The sequence below is a fragment of the Cupressus sempervirens genome, chromosome 4 (genome assembly GCF_028749045.1).
Source record: "Cupressus sempervirens isolate cs-2001-9-10 chromosome 4, ASM2874904v1, whole genome shotgun sequence".
In the NCBI taxonomy this organism is placed as follows: domain Eukaryota; kingdom Viridiplantae; phylum Streptophyta; class Pinopsida; order Cupressales; family Cupressaceae; genus Cupressus; species Cupressus sempervirens.
The window spans coordinates 633,645,893-633,670,120 of NC_143121.1; the positions used below are offsets into that span (position 1 = coordinate 633,645,893).

Below are 24,228 nucleotides of genomic sequence, written 5' to 3' on the forward strand. Positions count from 1 at the left end.
ATTCTTTAAGACATATCGGCAGGTGAGAGAGCGCTTCACTTGGAAAGGACTCAAATTAGAGGTGCTTTAGTTTGTTAGGGAGTGCCCAGTGTGTCAGCAGAACAAACAGGAACATTCCTTTCCGGGTGGGTTACTACAGCCCCTACCCATACCAGGGAAGAAGTGGGATAGCATTTCCATGGATTTTATCACAGGCCTCCCCAAGGTACAGGGTCGGGATTGTATTTTTGTTGTGGTAGACAGATTGACGAAATTTGCACATTTGTTTGCAATTTCGACTACATACTCAACAGCACAAACAACAGAACTATGTTTTTGAGAGGCATTCAAACTACATGGGATACCACGGAGCATTGTCAGTGACAGAGACAGCAGATTTATGAGCCACTTTTGGCAGGAGTTGTTCAAGTTATGTGGAACAGAGCTCACTCCGAGTACTAGTTACCACCCCCAAACCGATGGGCAGACAGAGATAGTGAACAAGTGGGTTGAGGGATATCTTTGAAACTACATTGCAGGGCAGCAGAGGGCTTGGGTGAAGTGGCTACATCTAGGGGAGTACTGCTATAATACCTCTTTCCATATGTCTATTCAAATGTCCCCTTTCATGGCACTGTACGGGTATGATGCTCCTAATTTCTTGAATTTGTTATTTGGGGACAGTAGGGTGCCTGAGGCCAAGGATACTTTGTAGGAGTGTCAGGACATTATGCGATCCTTGAAGGAAAATTTGCAAAAGGCACAAAATCAGCAGAAGCAATATGCTGATCAGCACAGGGTTGAGAGGTCATTTGAGGTGGGAGACATAGTGTACCTCATGTTACAACCGTATAGACAGTCCTCTCTTAAGAGGAGTGGAGTAGAGAAATTGATACCACGCTACTATGGATCATTCAAAGTAATCAGGAGAGTGCACGAGGTAGCTTATGAGTTGGAGCTGCTTGCAGATAGTAAAGTGCATAATGTGTTCCACGTGTCACGCTTTAAGAAGGCATTGGGGCACAATGTGGTGCCTTTAGTAGTATTGCCACCTCTTGATGATGAGAGGAAGCTTATCTTGGTTCCTGAAGCTATACTTGACACCAAGGAGAGGGTGCTTCGTAGGAGGACTATCAAGGAGTATCTAGTGAGGTGGAGGAACCTACCTGTTGAGGATGCCACTTGGGAAAATGAATAGATATTGCAGCATCCAGAGCTGAAATTGCTTGAGGACAAGCAATTTTGGGAAGGGCGGACTGTAATGTCCCCTTTCTAGCATTCATAGCATGATGTGTCGTTAGCCTATTTCCCCATGGTCCCATAGGCTAACTAGGACATCAAAGGGACTTAGAGGCCATTTGACCTAGACAGTTTCAGTTGTAGGTGTCTTTGAGGGGTTTTGAGGTAGTTTTGGGCATACTTACTATTTATAGTAAGTCATTCTGGACATCCTATGGCAGCAACATATCGATGGTAAATAATTAAAATCGACAAAAAATTCATTTATTATTGATATGATTTATTTTGCATTAATAAAGTCATTTTATAAAGTTAAATTTAAATATTTAACTTTGTTAATGCTTAGACTATAGTTGGTGGGAAATATTTAAATAAAAGAGTCCCCTTTATTTTATAATACATTGGAGACATAAGTTACATAAGGGAGTTATGTTTTATCCCACATTGACAAGACGAAGGCATGGGTTTTGTAAGAACAAAATAAAAGAGGTGGAAGAACTTCCATTGAGGCATGCTTTTGTTGATTGAAGAAATTACTTGTTTAGTTTGGAGATAATCTTCCTGGGGCTTTGAGGACGAAATCCCTCTCAGCTATCAATCTCCACGCTGTTGCAATATACAGTTTGGGGGTTTATTTAGTGCTTGCAAGTCAGAAACTAATATGCAAAGTGAATGGTGAACAGTGACAGCGCTACAGTGTCGAGCTACAGTGCCGAGCTATAGTGACAGCGCTACAGTGCCGAGCTACAGTAACACCTGGCACAGCAGCAAGGTACGGACAGCTTTCTTGGGTGCAACATACAGTTCGGGTTTTTCTCTACAGTGCTTGTATTGCAATTCCAGGTTCTAATTCTATTGTATTTGCTAGATTATGGTCAAAGTTTGTAATAAGGGTTTGTATTTGTCAGTCATTGCTGTAACGGTTCATAGAAATCAGTCATTATCTACATTGCATATTTCAAATCTGAGTCTATCATATGTGACAAACATTAATGTTCAATTCAAACCATAAGGTCTATTTACAGTGCATACTTATAGTAGTTTTTAGTTCCAAACAATTGCAAGTCTGAAAGTTGTCAGAATTTGGAAGTTATAATTAGCGATTGTATTGAACACTTAAATATATAGGTACTGTTATTACATCAGTTTACTGTGGATTTGTTGCACAACAATTTCTTGAGTATGGAATTAAACTCTAACAGTACAAATCAGTTTGCTTGCCAAGTGTTTGACGGAATTTCCATAGTACATATTCAGTTTCATTTTCTTCAGTAGTACAGTTCAGATTACATGCCAAGTGTTTGACGAAATTCAATTGTACAAAGAATCAGTGTTTTAGTAATCCTGTTAGTAAGGGTCTTTACAGAGATTAATACATAAATTTGATCCTTGAATCCGGTAAAATTGTGAAATCTGAAGTGTTGCAGGGTTATCCTTCTTTTTGGTTTGTTCACAAATTTAGTCGGTAGCCTCAAATCTCTGTTGAAGCTCTCATTGCTAGGTTCTCCACTCTATCTCTATAAGGAAAAATATCGAATGTAAGTGTAAAGATGCCTTTTTAACTCCATAATCCAATCAGGTATATTCATTTAATGCCATCGTACTTTGTCTTGCCAAAAAAGATGACATAACCAGTGAACAAAAAATTCCTTGGGAACCTTGATATGATCATGCAATCATCGGAAATTTTGCATGTAGATTGTTCAAATTAATTCATAGCTGATATTACCTTCATAGTGCATACTACTTCATTAGGGGTGCCAATAAATTTTCTTATGAAAACTCCCCTTGAGGTCTAATAAACTAATTGTTTGATAATAAAGGATCCACGCCAGGAAGTGGTGCAATCTGTCCAGAAGTATCAATATGTTCCTTTCTTACCCAAATCTTATTCATCTCATCTCTAACATCACTTACATAAATTGGCATTCCTTTATTGTCATTATTTCCATTATTTTTCTTAGCCAAACCATTTACTTTCATTCCATTACCACTATATCTGCAATTCTTTGCAATGCGTCCATAGTTATTGTAATTGTAACACACAACATTCTGATTTACATATCTTTTGATTATTAAGATCTGTCTTCGTCTGCAGTTCCTTGCAATGTGTCAAAAGTTGTTACATTTGTAGCATATAGGGTTATTTCTATTCACATTAGGTCTAGTCTTTGGTCTTGCTATGGACTTGCATTCCTTAGATCTATGTCCATACCGTCAGCATGTGAAACAATATCCAAAAAGAGTGTAGAGTTTGAATTGTCCCGCCATTCCTTTACCATATGACCAAGTTTATTGCATGTAAGACATCTCCCATTGAATCTGTGTGCTTGTTTGCTTACAAGGTGTTTCCTTAGGTTTCTCAGTCTAATCTACCCATTCTTCTGCAGTTTTATAAGATTCTCCTTGTTCATATCCCAAACCTTGCTTTTGACCATGTGCTCTTTGACTTGCAATTTGTTCATCATGCTTTGCAATGGTAGATCTGAACTTTTCTTGAATCTCTCTTGCCTCAGCCAAATCTCTCGTCAGTATCTCATTCATTCTTTCCAATTCTTGCTCCTTATACTTAGATTCTTCGAGAAATATCTGCAACTGTCCAATCTCACTGTTTAGCTTATGACATTCTTTGGTTTTAGCTTGTAGAGATTGTTCGAATGTTCTCTTATCCTCAATTTCTTCAGTCATCTTGATTGCCATTGCTTGCATCTCATTTTTCAGGTTATCTCTCTCCAACAAAATTTTCTTGTAGTCCTTAGCTTTGCCATCATTTGAAGTATTTCTTTTATCTGATAACTGGTCAACAAGATCTTTCCTCTTATCTCTGAATTGCTTCAGATGATCTCTCAGATTGTCAATGAACTTCTCAAATTCTCTCAACTTGTCCTCTAGTTCAAGAATGCGAGCATTTGATTTGTCAATATCATCAAAAGTTCTTAGGAGATGAGTTTGAATACTGCTAGATGCTGCCATCAAGACTCTCCTCAAGCTGTTAGACTTCTTCCAAGGAACCAAGCTCTAATACCACTTGTTAGCATGAGGAAGCACCTGGAGGGGGGAGTGGGTGAATCGGTGCAACAATATTCTTTAACCTTCTTGATTCTAAACCACAACAATATTCTTTAACCTTCTTGATTCTAAACCACAATTTAAAACTGAATGTAAAAGAAATTAACCAAACAAGATCCAACACATAAACATCATAACATCATGATTTTTTCTTGAGAAAAGTCCAGTTAAGGGAAAAACTTCATTGGGATGATACCACAAATAATTCACTGCTGTAGTAATAAGGTGCCATATTAAAGGCTCAAGTACAAAAGGGAAATGAACTTGCATTCAGACCTACAACCTAGAGCTCACTTCTCAATTACACAATTCATATACATTATGACATAAAGCCAATTACATTATCAAAATTGACTCAGTCTGTAATATCCCTGTCCAAATCTGATTGAAACTTGCTATATTTGCTTTTAGGAATTTTGTCAAACACTTGTACAGCAGAGGGATATATGACTGATTTTATTTTCAGTTTGTTTTCAGAATAAGAAAGATGACTTCTAATATCATAGGATGACTAAAAAATGACTTCTCTTCTGCTTAGTCTACATTTAACATGAAATGCAACTCTTTTTTTTTTTTTGTTTTTTTCTTGATGCAATATATGACATCTATTCAATGCAAATTAACACTTACAACCAAGTAACATTATGTCAAATAGTAGGCATGCAAACTAACATTATACTTCAAACTTCAAAATTGACATTTTGCTGATATAAAAATTCTGATATAAAATTAGGTTACAATGCCTTCAACAATCTAACCAGACTGTCCATATAGAACCATGTAGATGTATTTTCAGATAATGCATAAACATGAAGATAAAATGAAGGGAACCTGAGATTGGTAGGCAGCTTTAAAACTGATCAAAATCTGTCATGCACTGTAGTGGTATTGTTCACAGCATTGTAGCAATACTATTCACGACGACTATAGCGATAACACTATTTATGGTTCCTGTAGTGATGACACTATAGCAGATGGGTATAAACTTCCTAATATGCCTCTGAATTAGCTACTTAACTCCTTCCAAAGTGTAGATAAATGAGGGCATTGAATGACCCTTAAATCTGAAGTGTATCTTCTTCATGAATTGCTGCAAAAAACTCAATAAGCTTCAATGAGATGACTGAAATATCACCTCCAGCAAATGCAACAATATCAGCTGATAGTTTCATAGTCTTAAAGTTGCCAATCAAAGAGAATTATCGTTCTCAATGACTGAAATGTCTTGCAAAAACCCTTGGCTCCACAAGTGCACAAGCAAATTTCAATATCAAATATAGATGCCCTACAATGAGGCTCTCTCCTCTATTTATTCTATTCCTTCACCCCTTCTAGAAGAACAAAAATATTATTTTATTGCACTTTTTCTAGAAGCATCGTCATTTCCAACAATAATTAGTTGTGCTTCTAGAAGATTTCCTTTTCTTTTTCCATATAATATAATATTATTTTAGTGACTTATGATTTAATATTTATTGTAATCACTTTTTAATTAAATTAATTAAATATCAAGTCACCATTTTAATTTTTAAATTATTTAATGACTTTATAATAAATTAATTTAATTATTTCACCTTATTTCTCCACTTAGCCTTCAAAGAATGAAAGGCTAAGAACTCCATTGAGAGGCTAAAAAGATGGGGACATTACATAGTCTTAAACCGAAATGACTAGTAGCATCAATAATGCTTGTACGGTTCCTATGAAGCTCTAGTAACAAATATAGTCTCTAATCACTGGATTGCATTTGCATATCATGTTTTCCAACCATACTTTGCATCCATCACATCTGTCTCTCTATTACAATAAAAAATTGACCTCATATGTCGAATATAACTCTGTCGGCTTCCAAAATGAAAAGTGTATAGTCAACTCTTGCAATATTAAATCATCAAAACATAATGTGCTAACCAAGATAAATCATCTATGATGTCGACTCGACCAAAATGTACCATTTATTCAAAACTTAACATTGATTAACCATGCATATTGGTGGATTATACATTATTGTTCTGTTCTTCACCAAAACTGTCAACCAGACATTTAATAGTGAATATCTCCTGCATATGTCAACATCTAGATCTGCAATCATTGGATTAGACATAATCCTATGACTACTTACTTTGTCTGCAATTGCATTATTCAAAACTTAACATTGATTAACCATGCATATTGGTGGATTATACATTATTGTTCTGTTCTTCACCAAAACTGTTGACCAGACATTTGATAGTGAATATCTCCTGCATATGTCAACATCTAGATCTGCAATCATTGGATTAGACATAATCCTATGACTGCTTACTTCGTCTGCAATTGCATCCTCTAACTTGCTAAAATATGTCCGATCCATCCTTTACTAACCTACTGTCCTGTATACTGCTTCTGGTACTCAATTAATTATAAGTATCAAAAACTCTGGTAGAATATCTTATCTGCAATCATGATCAAGAGTAAATTTAAGTAGTTTCCATCAATGACAACATACTATGCATATCTCTCACTCTTGCCATCACCTAGAAGCACTAAATATCTCCGAAGGTTCACCATTAACTGAAATCAAGATGGAAGTAATGGAGACACAGCTCATAACCCAACTAATTCAATCACCATTGGATCCATAAGCTGGAAGAGCTTCCTGTAAAAATGCCCATTTAACTCTTTGATAAGCTTTTGCCATGTCAAGATTGATGAACACAACCTTCTCCATAGAAGTCGTCATAGAATGAATGGCCTTCACAACAAGCACTATCCAATTAGGAATCTGTCTACCAACCACAAATCCATATTTTTCTCATTAGAAATCAAAGGTTTGAGGTACAACTTGAGCCTTCCAATATCAATTTAATGATCATTTTGTAAACCACATTACAAAGAGCAATGGGTCTAAATTGGTCTAGACTATTCATGCTATCCTTTTTATGAATAAGAGCAAAAAATGTAACATTTATAGCTCTTAACATCTGCTTATTTCTTTGAGACTCCTGAACCACCTCAAAAAGGTCTCATTTGATAATTTACCAAAACTCTTGAAAAAAATCAATTGGGAAGCCATCAAGGCCTAGGGCTTTAGCTTTTTTCATGCTCAACACAACATCTTCCACATCTTGTAGTGAGATGAGGTGAATAAGAGCCTCATTCATCTCATTCAAAAATAGAGGAGGAATGCAATCCAATATAGAGACTTGACCTTCACTTGCAACAGTGCAGTCTTCCACAAAAAAAGAAGAGAAGTACTAAAATGCTTCCCAAGAATTTATCCCATTGAGGAAAGCTAAGCACCTTCAAAAGACACAAGAGAGGTAATGAGATTGCCATTTCTTCTTGCCTTACTAGAATTATGAAATAAAATAGTATTTCAATCTCTTTATTGTAACCAATCAATTCTAGACTTTTGGTTCCAGAAGATATCTTCACAAATTTCCCGTTCCTCTGATTCCTTAATTGACATAGCCTCCTACCTCATATCCATGGTAAACCCTTGATCTTAGATAAGCAGGTGATAAAATCAAGTCTTGCTTGAGCTGCTGATTTGCTATAGTTATGGTTTCCAAAGAATTGCTTATTCTACCTCTTGAGCTTATACATCACATATTGCAATCTTTTGACAGAAGAATACATTGCTCTACCATAAGAAAGCTTCCCTTCATACCAACAATCGGTAACCAAATCTTGGAGAGAAAGATCTTACAACCACATAAGTTGAGACTTAAAAAAGGGATTTCTTTAAAGTTCTAGAAGAAACCATTGCAATTTTGATTGGCTAGTGATTAGAAACTCTCCAAGGTCTTTGAGCTAGTATTCCATCTATTCTCCATCTAATAATAAGAGACCAAAATCTTTTAAAGCCTCTCCGAAATCACATTCTATTGTTGTTCCAAGCGAAGATGCCATTGTTAGGCTTTGCATCAATAACATTCAAGAAATCAATATTATCATTGGGGATAGCAAAATGATCTTCTAACCATGCTGCCTCTTTGTTTCCTCTAGGTTGCAAACCACATTAAAGTCACCAATCATAACCTAAGGGAGAAAGAGCACCACAGAGAGAGAGAGAGAGAGAGAGAGAGAGAGAGAGAGAGAGAGAGAGAATCAAATATAGTCCTAAAGTTGTGGCTTGGCCAAGAGCTCAAGTGGAGCATAAACTGTAATGCCCCGCTCGGAGATCCTTGGAAACAAGGATAAATGCATACTAACTTTTATTATTTTAATTTTATTAAAAGCATATTTACATGCAACTACAAACATAAGATCACAAAGATCACAATGGAAGACTAAACACCAAACAACCAAAGATCCCCAAGCGTTCATCACTACAACGCATTCATTTTAAAACCCAAAGCACAATTCCTATATGATCAAAACTTACAAGTTTATTCCAATTAATGCGCACAATATAAGCACCAGAAGTATATCAATGTAAGGAAGCTGAATGTACATGAATAATAGTATATGCACAATATACACACAATATACCATACAGAAGAATTGAGGATAAAAATACAGAAGACTCACAATATACATACGATATACTATACAGAAGAATAAAAAATAAATACAGAAAAAAATCTGGACTTCTCGTGTCAGATTTATCCTTTTTTATGCCTGTGCCTGCAAATCCTCTGCCCTGCAAGTCTGCTCTGCATATGTTTACCGCGTTTATAAGAAATGATTGCTTGATGCTGCCTTTATGAGAAAAAGTCCTGCATTTTATGGATTTTTGGCACATTTTTTTGTGATTATTCTTGTTTTTTTGGCAAATTTTTACTGATTTAATTGCATTTTTTTCATAAAAATTGTTGACCGACTTTATGTGATTTTTTTTGGGGAAAAACTCAGGGTGGACCTGATTCCTGATTAATTGTGTATAATTGGGAATCTTCCCCGATTCCTGCTTCTATGGTACAACCTAACTTCTAGAGATTATGTATTTGACTGCAGAAATGCGTTGAATGTTAGACCAAAGTTCTGCTTGAGCCACTTACAAAGTCATTAGACTTTCAACTGGATGGAATCCGTGTTGATAGCTAGCTGCAAAATCTAAACTTTATTAGGTGCTAGTTTGCTTCAGAAATTTCTATGAATTTAAAGTTTAGTGGAGGTTAGGTCCTGGCCATCTTAGTTGGGGTTCAATTGATACTTCTTTCTATTAAATATCTTATTCTTGTTCCCTTTGCATTAGAGTCCCTTTTCTGACCTTTAATATTAAGATACACGATGTAGTTGTCACATATAAGATCCCATTATACAATTTTTGAGTAATATGACATGAAATTGCTTTCTTTTGCTCAGGTGGTGATGAAATATTTATTCACATATAATTTAGTTAACATTGAGTGCACGAATGCCATAGGATCCTCATGTTTTCTCCCTATCTCTTGAAACAGGTTTTGGGCCTTGGAGTTTCAGGTCGGGCAGCAACACGGCTTGCTCTTGCAAGGGGCGCAACTGTTGTCGCTGTTGATTGTAATGAAAGTATGATTCCTTTGGAGGTATGCAAGTGCTTATTCTTTATGCAAGTGCTTATTCTTTTAGAAGACCTTTAATAAACACACCCCTTTTGCTTGGGTTATTTCATACTATGTCCTATTTGTTCCTGTATTGTTTCTATACATATGCGTTGAAAGTCTAGGTCTGAAGTTATTAAAATTGTGTTGGAATCACACAATGCCTTTTTTTCAACTGATAGTAGAATACCAAGAATAAAAGATTCAAAATACAATCACTAGCTTGGGTGGAGATGCATTCTAGGGGATACACGAAGACCTAACAAAGTTTATAGACCACTTCAGGTCATTTAAAATGAGATATATCACTGGCTGAAAGAGCAGAGATAGGCCATGCAAGGCCACAAACACTATAATATAACCAAAAAGCCATGCAAGGTCATCACAAGCAGAGTTTGCAGAGAAGGTGATAGAACATGAGTAAATAACACGGTAGCCAGTAGATCCTACAATGAATCAATAAGTTGAAACTGAGCCACATCCTTATGGAGACAGGTCCCCTCAAAAATTGCAACTTCATTGTAAATATCAAAGTTACTCCAATTCCATTCAATAGGTGGGTCAATCTCTGAAATGTTATCATTTGAGCTCACCACATCAAGTGCAATGGCCTCATGACGCTATACTTAATCATGTTGAAGCCCCAAGTCCTTTCCCAAACTCTCATGTTTCTATTTTTTGTTATACATCTTTTGTAAGGCCAGATAGTTCCTAAGAAAAAGCTCATTGTTGTCCCTTACAGAGGCCCAATATCTGGCACTCTTGACATCAAATCTGTTTATGTCCACCTACCTAGTTTTAGAATCTTGAAATTTGTCTTTGGAGATCTCTAAGATTATAGTCACCTACATTTAAATATCAGGAAATATGAGTCTTCTAAAGGGATCATCCTTTCAAAAGGACAAAGAAAAATAACCTTTCCAAAAGGAATCACTAAAAAGTAACAAAACTGCTGAAGAAACTAGGCAAGAACTAAGGAGGAAGAAACTTCATTTTTACAAGCAAATAAATTTGGGAATTAGGGCATAAATGCCTAGGCAAAGGGAAGCTTCATTATATAAAGACAGTGCTGGATATTGATGAAGAAAAATCTAATCAGATAGTAAGCAAGATAGAATAAACGAAGAAGTGTTGGAAAACCTCCACATAAACAAAAGAAGAGTAGTATAATTGCCTCTATGACTGGAGCTCCAAGATTCAATTCTTTTGAGGTTTGTGGTGTTTTACAAGGACAAAAGATATCTGTGCTAATTGATAGCGGAGCTACCCGTAACTTTATTAATTCAGCCATGGTCACAAAAAAGGGACATCAACAATAGAACATGAAGGGTTTAGTGTGATGGTGGCATGGCTACCAAATGTCTTGTTCAACAAAGGTAGCAAAATTGAATATCCCAATTGGGTGATTATACAATCTTTAATGACCTATATGTTGTAGAACTGGGTGACACCAATGATATATTGGGTATCAAATGAATGATGTCCATTGGTAAATACTCACAAAATTTGCAAACCTTGAAATTCAAATTCGAGGTAGATGATAGAAAGTGGGATTTAGGACAATTTCGAATGGAGCTTCTCGAGTTATATCAACCAAGAAGATGGAGAGCATATGTAGTGCAGAGGAACTTGTGGTTTACTCAGCAAGGCTTTATTAGCCAATTAGGTCACAATAAACATCCAATGGTTAAGAGACTAGTGGCCTTCCTAAGGTCCCACTAAGGACTTGTCTAACCTTCCCAAGGTTTCTTGGTGGACAATCCCACTATCTTTTAGGTTGGTACTCAATACAACCTTCTAATCTAACAAGTTGCTCCTTCCAAAGGACAACTACCACACCTCCTCTACCAACTAGGATATCAATGCTTTCATACCTTCCATGGTATCCAAATAGATTGAATGCCTTCCATTTTACTAATAGTCCAATGGGTTTTGCACAAACAAACTTGATACTTAAGATGCTGCAGGAAGACCTAGTAGGCCTAATTCAGTTAGCCCCGCCTATCGAGTATTTGGCTTCTAACTTGACAACCACCTAAACAACCCCAACAACAAATTGCAGTTTCTAACATGTAATGCCCCTTTTTTTTGTTTATGTTCAAATGTTGTAACCTGCAACCATTTGTCAGTACAATATTGAAAATTGTATGTAAAACATATTAGCAATATTTGATTTAAGTAAATACTAATCTAAACACTACCCAAGCTACCCTTCCCAATTTTTCAGGAGAGATCCTTTCTCCAATCACCTAACCTCTGGTGAGAACTACGTCTCGATTAGGTAATTGTCATAGAAAGTGCTTCTCCCTTAGGCCTCTTTGGGATCTCTAGTAACAATACTTGGTAGAGATCCCACCTCTACCAATTCTCTTTTCTCTAACATATGCATATGCTTGACCACTACAATATATATTGTCTCTAGAGATTCTTAACAAATCTCTCTCTAGGATTCCCTTTAGAAATCCTGACATTCATTTTTGAATGCCCTCTGATCTCTGAGTTCCAACAGAACTCGACACCCCCAAATGGATGTCCTCTACCAAGATTAGCTTGGTCTCTATAATAGGATCTAAGTAGTTAAATGTATCCTAATCAATTGATAACAACTCTTAGTGTCACCCTCAAGCTGAAAAATACTCAAATTGCTTCTTACCTCCAATGTCCCTCTTATTCTCTCACTATATATATCTCTATCATTATCAACTATATATATATATAAGACAAGCTGCTACTGTTCTTATTACCAATGACACTATATTATTTATGTCCTATATTCTGCTGGTGATCTCATGACCAATTCTTCTCTCCTTGATTGTAATTTAAGTGTAGTGTAACACTTGTCTTGCCACAACTGAATCGTTCTTATATTTCCAACCACATTGCTTTTACTGTTTTTTTGTTCATTGTGCATGATAGCTGGGCCTTCTATTTGCTACGTATGTTATTCACGTTGAGGATGATTGGACTGTGGCTTTGCCGTCATTGTCTCTTGGTTTGACTGTTGCATTCACTTGGCTTTGTAAGTAATTTCTCTCCTGCCAGCAAGGTTACCTGTAGGTGGTGATGGATCCGCACGCATGGTCCCCCATTTTATCATCCAAATGTGGCTGTCTTCTTAATAATTGGTGGCTCGCTCTCTATTATCTTATATTACATGTATGATGGGTGCCTCCTTTTATAGTTTGCCAGGTATGTGTATTGTTATTCACATGCTGGTTAAATTGAATAACCAATTGCCTCAATTCCCTTTTGGTGCCTGGATACATATTTGTTGCTGATTTCCAATCTTCAGATTGTACCTCTGTCACTGTTGGCCAGTGTTTGTGATGATCTTCCAGCGATGATTAATTGGTTCTGCTACCAGTGGTCTTGGTTTGATTGCAACTATATTTCTAAGTCACTTGATAGCAGATATATTTATGATTTTCGACTATGGATATATGTCTCTGCATTTCTGCTGTGGTTTGATATAAACAGGACTGTCTGTTTTTGTTTTCTCTTCTATCCACCAATGGCAGTCATAGCTGCTTCCTTGTGCAAGGTATATCCTTAATCGCAGATGTATTTTTCTCTCCCCCCTCCAATCTTCCAATATCCCTAGATTAATATGTTTTGGAACGACTCCTATAGTCGTGCCTTCTCATTAGTGATTATATTTGTATTATTTTCCCTTATAACTTAATCAGTTTATCATTTCTTGAATAAAAGTTAATTTATTGTATCAATTTATTCTTTTATTTGTTTATTCATTTATAATATTATATTGTAGTATATTATTTAAGGGTTCTTACAAGAAATATATGTTTATATACATATATAGGTACTCTTCATTTCATATTATTGATTTATTCTTACATTTCCTTGTATTTTCAATTATTAAGTTATCATTGACTTTTATCTCTTATAAGTCAATATCTTCATTAGTCACGAATGTTGTGGGTTAAGGTTATTTTGATATTTGATGCTAATGATTGCCATCTTTATGAAACATTCATTTTATATTCAATATCATTGTTATCATTTATTAAGCATACTTATTTGTAATATTTGATAAATATCATTGACAAAAGTATTTAGAGGATTCATTATATGTAAGTGTAGGGTTATGACATAACACCCATTTGGAAGCTCTATACAATATCTAGGAATTGCACTTGGGTTTCGCCCTTAACAAATTGAGCAATATTAGGCTTAATGAGCAACCTTGGAGTAGTTTTCCAAACAACACCTACAAACCTTCATCAATTCACTTTTCTTGAAGTCTAGGCACTTGAATTGGGTTTGTACATATTTGAGGAATCCAAAACTAACCTTAGATTCCACCAATCAGTCTATTGTTCATTGTAATCAACTTATCTTTCTCTTTTCTTGGCTCACCACAACCCAGTGATCAGCCTAGGGCATCATTGCAAAAATAGAGAATTGAGCTTGGCAAGTCCAAAATCAAAATAAAAACAAACTATACGAGTAACCCTAGCATTCTAATAAGGCATTTTGAATTCTGAACGTGGAATGATAGGTAAATTTCATTTTAAGTACAAAACTCTAGGTTTGGAGGGTTTCAAACTTGTTTGAGTTCAAAACCATGACTCTTCACGCAAGTCACTTCAGAGCCCCAAACCAACTTCTTTAGGAAATTAAAACACTAAGCTAGAAGATCCAATCAATAGCTTTACGAAACTAATCAATGTGCTATGAATTGCAGTACAAAATATGACAAGCTATTAGGATAAATAGAGTAAAACTGAACACACAAACTTGCTAACTTTCCTTGATCGATTCAACCAACTTGAAAAATAGTTTCCAAGGCCTTATATATGTGGTTGGATCAGTTGTACCCACTTATAACTGATTGGCGGGATCAAAATTGCTATCTTGCATCATTGTTGCAAAAGTTGCAAAGTTTGCAACTTTTAAGGAACTTTGCAATTTTCAACTTCTAATGCTCAATTTCACTCTGAAGTGTACCAAATCAACTAGGAACCATCCCAAACTCTAGTTAATACTGGAACACGCCTCCTAAGCAAGATTTACATCCTGACCACCCTTGGTGGCTCAAGCCTAAAGAGCCAAAACTCGGAATCGGATCGGACTTGGCAAGGCCGACTCAACTGGTGAATGGGCTATGAATCAGCAAAGTGAAAAAACTCTTGAAATTTAGAGATTTTAACGATTTATAACTTATTTCATGCACCCTTTATTGAATATAACTTCAAAAACACACTATAATATCATCAAATAGAGGCTAAATTGCTGTTGGTTGGTTAGGACATAAATGATAAATCCATCACATACATAAAATGTGAATTGTAGTTGAAGGAAATAGAAAACATAGATTCATATGACATAGATATATAGAATTATAAGTGCCGTCAAATCATAAATGTATGTAAAATCCATGAAACCAATGACTTCAAATGTTCCATGAAACATGTATATGTAATAGTTAAGTGTAAATATAAATAGTAATATGGTAACTTTGAATACAAACATCTTGATATCTTTACTTCTAATTATTGGAAAATTTTAGTTCTTTTAATTTTGTTAGTGCATCGAATTATCTTTCCATTGGTTTTGATCCCATGTTAAGTGATTCTGTATTTGAGGAGATACGAAGAGCCCTAGAGCAAGAATTCATTGCAAATTAATGGCTAATTTTTATTGCTTTGGTAATATGATATATGATATATCTGATCTAATGAAAGGTTTTGAATGCTGCATATGATTGAAAGAAGTTAAGGAGGATCTGATTAATTTTCTAACAATGTTGGAGTTCATGGTATGTTCGGTCAAAGAAGGAGTTCTCAAAGTTATTTGTAACTATATATCTGATGTGTTTCCAAAACACCAATATCTATTGGTTGAACAATAAAAATAATCATAACTCATAATTGAGATGCAAAACCCCAAAAAGAAACCAACAAAAAAAAAATTAGCTATCATGAGGCACATAATTTGGTGATTTAGGCAAAAATTGCCCAAACTTGCCTAACTCTGCCATCTCTAGTGATTACTTGCCAATCCAGTTTACCCAATCACAAAAAATTGGGATGGGTTGTTTGTATCACCAGATCGCCTAAACCGAGACGATTCTAGGATCTTTGCTCAAGACCCCAAGATGGACTAGTCCCTCAATCAGGGCTTGTCAACAAAATGGGTCTAATTAGGCTCAACTGTGCATGATTTGTTTCCTTTAGACCTTATTAAAACACTTAATTACATTTCACAACAAAATTGTTAAGGTGCTCTTGCTCCATACTCTTGAGGTAGAGACAAAAACTCAAGTCCCTTGAGTTGATAGGTCCTAAATAGTTGTTTCATATTTTATAATGTTTGCTTCTGTCATCCATGTAGCTTCTGCATTAGGTTAGGTAGCCCATTTTACTAGATATAACTTGTAAACCCCTTTTCTAGTCTTCTTGATTACCTTAGAATCTAAAATGCAGTCCAACTATAATGGTTAGCTGGGAGGTAGATTTGTTATCCAATTTGTCTAAACTGATGCTGTAACATCATCTTGCCCTATATTGGTCACTTCCCCTTTGAAAGGATGGAGGTCACTAACATTAAAATATAGGTGAAATGCATCTAAGGTAGGTCTTGGATGACTGATTAGCCATAGCATCAGCCTATGAGGTGCCTCTACGAGTACGATCATCTGTAGTCTTTGGCTCTGCCAGTGCCTGTGAGGTGCCACTAGGAACAACCGAAGCTCTCTAGTCCTTTGCTATCATAGCCACGACCTCATCCTCTCTGTCTGCCTCATCAACCCACTCTAGGTCCTCATCATCAAAGACAGGATCAATAGCCTCAATGATCCACTTAGACTCTGGATCAACCTCCTCTAGAGTAATCAGAGAGGTGTCACTATCCAAAATCTCCCTGGTCCTAATGTGCAAGTTGTAATGCACAAAGGCTAGCTTATTCATTTTCTCCACAGACAAACTATTATGCCTCTTCGAGTGGATGTGCTCGAACATGCTCCATTTGCGCTACTTGGTTGGCTCATTATGCGGATGGCGATTTGTTGAAGGTTTTTGGTTGAAGGCCCAAACATTTGTCACCATCTATCTGAATTTTGAAAAAAGGAAAAGAAAAAAATATTAGTCTCATTTCAAAATTTGAACTTTAAAGCTAGAAATTTAGAAACTAGATTGTATAAGGCTTAAGCTGCAATTTTGTACGACCTTTGCAAATTTGACTTGAAAAAATGGGCCTTGATGCATTATTATAGGCATCCATCTCAAGCAATATATCTGTGGCATTAGTGGCCATTTTCGATATCACAGTGTATAGGCCACTAAGAACCTCCTCATCTGCCTTGAAATCTTTATGGAAACAGTATGCCGGATTGAGGTAATAGGTTGCTGCTTGGATGAGATTCTGAAGCTGATTTTGCCATCTATCAATTATGTCCCAAATAGGGCCATACTTGTCCTCAACCCCTACATATTTGGCCTTAATAGCCTCCTTGGCCCTATCTATGCCCTCATATATGTAGCCCATAGCGGGCTTCTCCCCATCAGCAACAAGTAGGAGGGCTACAAGGGGCTCAGTGATCTACAAAACAATTAAACAAAAAAACAATTTAGTGAATGATGAAACTTTGCAAAGTTGCACAATGAAAATAAAACAAAAATATGTATGAGATAAATTAATCTATAAAATTTTAAGACTTAAGCTTTTAAAATTTAAATTACCTCCACAATCTTCATACATGGCTTCCAAAAACCTTCTTTATCATAAATGCATTTTGTTGCATCTATCTCTGCAAGGGTGGTAGCAAAGGAGGAGAAACTCCATTGTGGATCAAAAAATATGCACCTCAAAGCTAACCTTGAACTCAACCATGCCTTTAGTGTGATAAAATTAGAGGTAAATCTTGTGATACCGGGACGAGCCAACTCCTTTCCTTTCGTGTATTCTCTCATAATGCTGAGGACCAAGGCATGATTATAGATGAATTTGCAAAGATTTTTGGCCTTAGCAACACATGATTTCACCCATTTAAGCTTGCCAATATCATCTAACATGAGGTCGAGGCAATGCACATGGAGTCTAAAAGATTCTTGGGTGTCTCTCCATCAAAAGTTTTCCTGCAACAATTTTAAATTAGTTAGTAAACAATAAATTTTTTTGATGTATTAAAAACTTTTAATTTTCAAAATTTAATGAAAAACTAAAATAGTTTTTTTAGAAGTTAAAATTTTACTTGCAGCAACATAATTAGCTGCATTATCAGTCACCACTTGGACAACATTCTCTTCCCCCACCTCCCTTATGACCTCCTCAATAGCATCACATAAGAATTTTGCATTTTTGAAATGTGAGGAAGCATCTATAGACTTCAAAAACATGGTGGATCCTGAAAGTGAAAATTAAACAAAATAATTATCATTCAGTAGTTAATAAAAGAGAATTTTAGTTATTCAATAATACATTAAATTTTAGACTTCGAGAAGTAGAGGATGATGAATTACGTCTGCTAGAAACAATAAAATTTAGGAGGGTCCTATTCATTCTATCTATCCATCCATCTGTCATAATGGTACATCCCCTTTGGCTCCAAATCTTTGTATAGTCCTCCAACTCAAGTTTCGTCTCCTCAACCATTTTTAGTAAGAGGGGGCCACTCAACTTATCTTCAGTGGGGGCTTTAAACCTTGCACGCTTTAAACCTTGCACCATAGATGGAAACCGCATCAATCATCCCCTGCCAATAAGGAGTCCTATTACATTTATAAAAACATTTTAATTAACATATTTCAAATTTTCAACATCAAGTTAAAATTATTAAATTGAATTTCAAACTTAAAAGTTTAAAATGTTAAACAATCAAATGTAAATGAAGTTGAAGTACCTGGTTGCTATAAATGGAATGTTGCAGAAAAACCAAAACTTGCAAATTGCTCTTACTTCAACTTCATAGATCTCCCTATTCCAACCGAAGCTTTCAAGTGAGGGTTGTGCACCAGGAGTGGAATGTGGTACAAAAAAATTGTCGAACTTAAATTTTTTGACTCTAAGATAAAAGGTAAAGCCAATACTACTAGTAGAGGCAACACCACTAGCAGTGCAAGGAATAGATGTAGAAGAAGTACAACTAGTAGAAGCACTATGACGATAGGGGGAAGGGAAGAACCTTCTCCAACACAACCTATTGAACCTAGCCTGGTTGTAAAACTAGATACAGAAACATTTCCAGATGAGCATGGAAGGGAATTGGAACCAATCTGAGCTAACTCTACTAATTTTTTTTGTTTTAATTCCTTTTCTTGTTCATATTTTTCCAAGGCAACATAATAAAAACGTTGAGCCTCAACAGTTGCAACTTTACAAGGCTCAACGTCATGACCACGTATGCCAGCAATATGGTATTTCAATCTATTTATCCCCCCACTATTAATGACCTTACAAAATAGGCATTTTGTTTGAGTTCTACGTCTACCTGGAAAGTCTATGGTGTACTTCCAGCGCTCATCTTTTTTATTGCCTTTAGAGAGCTTGAGTTTTTTTTTTACCTCCAGGAGCCATTATGAGTAAGGAAAAATGTAAAGGTTGCTGCAATAAGACATTTTAGACCAAATATTACCATTTAAGTATTGTATTTTATGAAGATCTAAAGTAAAACAAAACCTGTAAACATACAAAAAAACTTCATTCAAAAAACCCATATGCATAAAGACAAAAACATCAAAATCTAAAAATCAACTCTTAACTCTTTGAGATGCGTTGAGAAGTGTTGAGAAGAGCTCCTATAAACTCCTTGATGATCTAAATGCAAGTGTATAGTTGCTCCAATGTCACAAATGCAAGTTTTTCTCCTCTTCCTTTCAGCTGGTTGCAAAACAATAACACTCTATTTCTCTTATTCTCTCTCTCTCTCTCTCTCTCTCTCTCTCTCTCTCTCTCTCTCTCTCTCTCTTAGAGTGTTATGAAAGCCCTTTTAGGGTTATAAGAATTTAAAAAAAAAAAAAAAAAAAAAAAAAATTGTTTTTGAGTTATTTTAACTCAACTGGAAGCTTGTTGCCGTGACCGGGTCACGTGAGTCGTGACCCGCGAGTCATGATGTGACTTGCAAGTCAGGCGAGTCAGGCGAGTCACATCACCTGACCCATTGGGCCCGAATGACCCGGCAAGCCATTGGTGACTCGCCGACTTGAAAGACTCGCCCGACTCGCGACGAGTCTCATTACTCTGGATTTAATACATACCATGTTTCAAATTCTATTAGGTGCAATCAGGGAAGAACATGATGCAGATATTATTGCAGCCATTGAAGACATTATGGTTACAGCAATTAATGAGAGTGATGCTTGTTTACAGCCACTCCTACAAATAATTGTTAGTAGTTTCAAACAGAGAACAAAAGGCTTCAAATGTTGCTTGTAACTTGGCCAACAAAGTGCTTAAACAATGTGAGCTAAAAGTTGAGAAGTACAAACAACATCAGGCTAAACAAAGTAAAAGTGAGGGAATACAGGTCGTAGAACCTCAGAAAATGAGCAAGAACCAAATGAGGGAAGAGCAGATTTGTTTTACTTGCACACAATTTCGGTCACTTGGTCACGTTTGTGGAGGTAACAAGTAGGAGGAATCAGCTCAAGAAGTGCAGATCAGCATTGAGGAAGTTGAGGGCTTCTTAGTGCAACTTCTAGCTAATGAAGGCCATAAGAATGAACCCACCAGGTTAATGATAAGAATTATTCTAGCATTCTATTTGGTGAATGGGAGTTTTTATTGACAAACATTATGGTGATCATAAGGCTGAAAATGAGTCTCTCCATAAGGATGAATTATGTGGAGAATTTGAGGTAATGGTTGAGGAGACAATTTATTTGGAGATGGAGGAAAATCATGAATTTGGTGCAGCTGAAAAAGAAGCCATTTCTAGCATTCAAGAACTAGAGCAAGATAATATTACTATAGGGGCTGATTTGAAGGACCAATCAGAAATGTCATTTCCTGATTATGATGTTGGAGCGTATAATTTGGAGAATAAGCTGAAAGTATCAAATTATATGATCATTGCAGCCTTAGTGCATTTTTATAACACCCATAAAAACATTGAAGAAACCATGTGGGAAGTTAAAAGTGATGAAAAGGAGAAGGAAATAATGAGTGAAATTAACAATACCTTGCTTCACACTCTAAAGGGGGTAGTGGAAAGAATGAAATCAGATTATAAGAAGCTGCTCAAAGAGAGGGATATGGCTTGTTAGAGTGGGGTTGTTGTTACACCAAAAGACCAATCTGTCAATGTTCGATACAACCACTCAACTTATACTACATAGGAGGCAGTTAAACCCTTGTCATGAATCTCGAGGGGAATGCTGAACATTTTTCCAACAATATCCTCCTCAACGTTACTCGAGGGTCTGAGGATTCAAATCTGTGAGCAAGCTCTAATACCACTTGTTAGAGTGGGGTTGTCATTACACCAAAAGACCGATCTATCAATACCCGATACAACCACAAAAGTTATAATACAGAAGAGGCGATTAAGCCCTTTTCATGAATCCCGAGGGGAGTGCTGAACATTTTTCCAACAATGTTCATCAAACATGCAAAAGATAAAGAAAGGGAGATAGATGAACTTTGCCTTCAATTGAGTATGACACATTACTCCTTATACCAAGCTGAAAACCAAACTTCTGTGACAGCCACTCCTATGGAAGATAGTCTTAATTCTAAAGCCAAGGAAATCTTACAAATAGTAGAAGAGATTCATACTCTTGGGACAAATGATGGTGAATTTAGTATTCTCACTTCACCTTATCTATATGAGGCTCATTATGTTGAGGAATACCTTAAGGATCAACAAGAAATGAACAATGAGAATTCTGATTTTTATGACAGCACAGCAGTTATATATCTACACAATGTCACATGGATAGGGATGAAATAAGTGAAAATGATGCAGAGATTTCACTTCATGGTGATCATTTCATTGATGGAGACGCTGGTTTGAGTATTGGTACTTATGGTGGCATTGATAGGTTCTACCAATTATCGAGACATATCACCTAGTCTTTATGAGATGGACGCTATTTATTTGCCAACTGGTGATTTTATTTTTGTGCTTACTCCAACTATCAGTGGTTTCTACACGTGGTCTACTATTATATTTTCAGATACGGCTCAAGTTTTGGAAGATAACCAATAAAGTTTGATTTCCTCTTGATGCACATACCTCATGAGATGATTTCTATTCTGTTTTCATATTATAGCAGCAGCATGTGGGGGTCTAATGAGTTGGTTTCCTTGCATATGGGTAGTGTTTTGGGCATCTATTTATTTAGTTGGCTGATTTTGGAGGTTGGAGATTCATCGATCATCTTTTTCTTCACTCAGGATTGTGTTGATAAGTGATTTTGGGATGTAGGTGATAGCAGGATGCATTTTTTTTCATTTTGTGGGTTATATTGTTATACTACGGAGTTCGAGATTCATGATTAGAGTTGGGCAACATACACATGTATCGATACTCCATAAATTGAGTTGGGATCCAAGTATCATAGTGATAAACGGGTTGCATTCCCACTTTGGGTACTACAGCATGGCCGTTCATGACTTCAGAGTTACTAGAGGGATATGGGACCTTGGTATTAGTTTGTAGACTCATGATTGCTTGAGGGCAAGCAATCTCGAGGAGGGAGGACTTGTAATGTACTCTTTTTTGTAAGAATCTAAAGTCAAATTCATGAAATATTTAATTTGGCTTATGAGAGCTTAATGCAAATTTATAAAAATTGTCAATTTAATGTAAAAGGGGCATTAATAAGAGATGAAATGACAAGATGACAAGGAGATAGGGTAGAGGAAGCTGAAGATTCATGGCATTGGGCAATAAAAGGAGGGGAGATGGTTTCATTTGAGCTTGCTTTGTTTATGATTTAGTTTTCAGTTTCTCTCTTGGAGAGTATCTTGGAAAGCTTCAGCTTTCATCCAGCCAGGGGACGGAAACCCTTGTGTTGGTAGATAGTGGATGCAACTCCATTGTCTGTGGAGACATCACACTAGGTGTCTCATGTGTACTTACAGGTTCTTTTCTTAGTTATCCAATCTAATAGTAAAATTGTGTTTAAGATTGGATTTTTGAATGCCTGTTATTGTATTGCTAATGTATAATGCAGTAATGTATTATGAAGAGTTTATATGCGTTAGAAAGTAAAGTCCACCAAGATAACTGAGAGGCGGGGGGGGTGAATCAGTTATGCAACTATTAAAACACTTATCAACCTTATTAACCTTTAAGCATGCGAACGATATAATCAGCAACCATAAGAAGATACTCATACACAAGAACACCAAATATATTAACTAGGGAAAACCGCAGTGGGGATGGCACTCACAAAATGATTTACTAATATAAATGTTCCTTGTTAGAGGATAGACTCTTTTAGGAGCCAATAAAATACATTCAGTACATATCAGTCCCTGTCAGGAGACTTTGAATCCCTGCTAGGAGATTCCAACTCTGTTAGGAGTTGTAGAAGGTAGATGGACCCATTGTCCAAATAGCTTCAAAGGCAAGACCATTGAACTCACTATCCAACTAGTCTCTGTATTATTCCTTGCAGAATAATAGAAATGTATAGCTCCTTCTATGTCCTCTGACCAGACTTCTCTTCAGATCTCGATACCAGATCACCAACATTGCATCCAGTAACCCCTTGGATCGCTTAGTAGCATTTACCAAATACTTCTCATATCACTTATCAATTTCACACTTCATTAAAAGGAAAATAACCTTCCTTTATACTATATCCTCAAAATAATTCCTTGAGTCAGCCTTGAGGCTTTCCCAATTAATTATAATAGGACCTCTTTAAGATAATTAATTATTTTACAATTACACAACATTGTCGGCTCATAGTCTTTACAACTTCTCACACGTACGACCTTAGACCTTGCACACTCGCTGATGTCATCATCAGGCTGTCTACAGTCATTGTCTAACTGCGTGTATTATAATTCTATCTTTGTTAGAAGATACAATCCAAACATCAGAAACTGCTTCGTAGGTACTTTGCTTGTAAACTGTCCTCTGTAAATCAAACATATCTTTTGCATGTCTTTGACTCTTTATGCGCACTTGACCACTTCATTAGAACACAGTGTAGAAGACGTCCTTAATTGCGCTTGACTTGATCATCAATACATAGTTCGTACGACCTTGTTCTCTATCTGCTACACTGCTAGTATTTACAGAAACAATACTATGTTGACATTAATGACAAACACAATCATGAATGCAACATGTCAATCATGCTAAAAATCTCCTCAAGTGCTCTAGCAATGCTTGGAATACTCCCCCAAAGGAATAGCATCAGCATTTATGCTAACAATATGAGCTTTACTGGTCATACTATTGTATTGCTGAATATTATAATACAATAGAAATGCTGAAGTTTCTTGTTTGAGCATTTGT

At 36.2% G+C, this 24,228-nt stretch overlaps 1 protein-coding gene across 8 annotated transcripts in view; it reads left to right on the plus strand.

Annotated features, from left to right (window-relative positions):
- Window positions 1–24,228, plus strand: part of LOC149562832 (uncharacterized) — a 269,069-nt gene that overhangs the window by 94,104 nt on the left and 150,737 nt on the right. For all 8 annotated transcript variants that reach the window (XM_089826279.1, XM_089826283.1, XM_089826285.1 and 5 more), the window contains one exon: window positions 9,675–9,779. In XM_089826279.1, coding sequence (XP_089682405.1) covers window positions 9,675–9,779 — 105 coding nt within the window. The remainder of the gene's footprint in view (window positions 1–9,674; window positions 9,780–24,228) is intronic.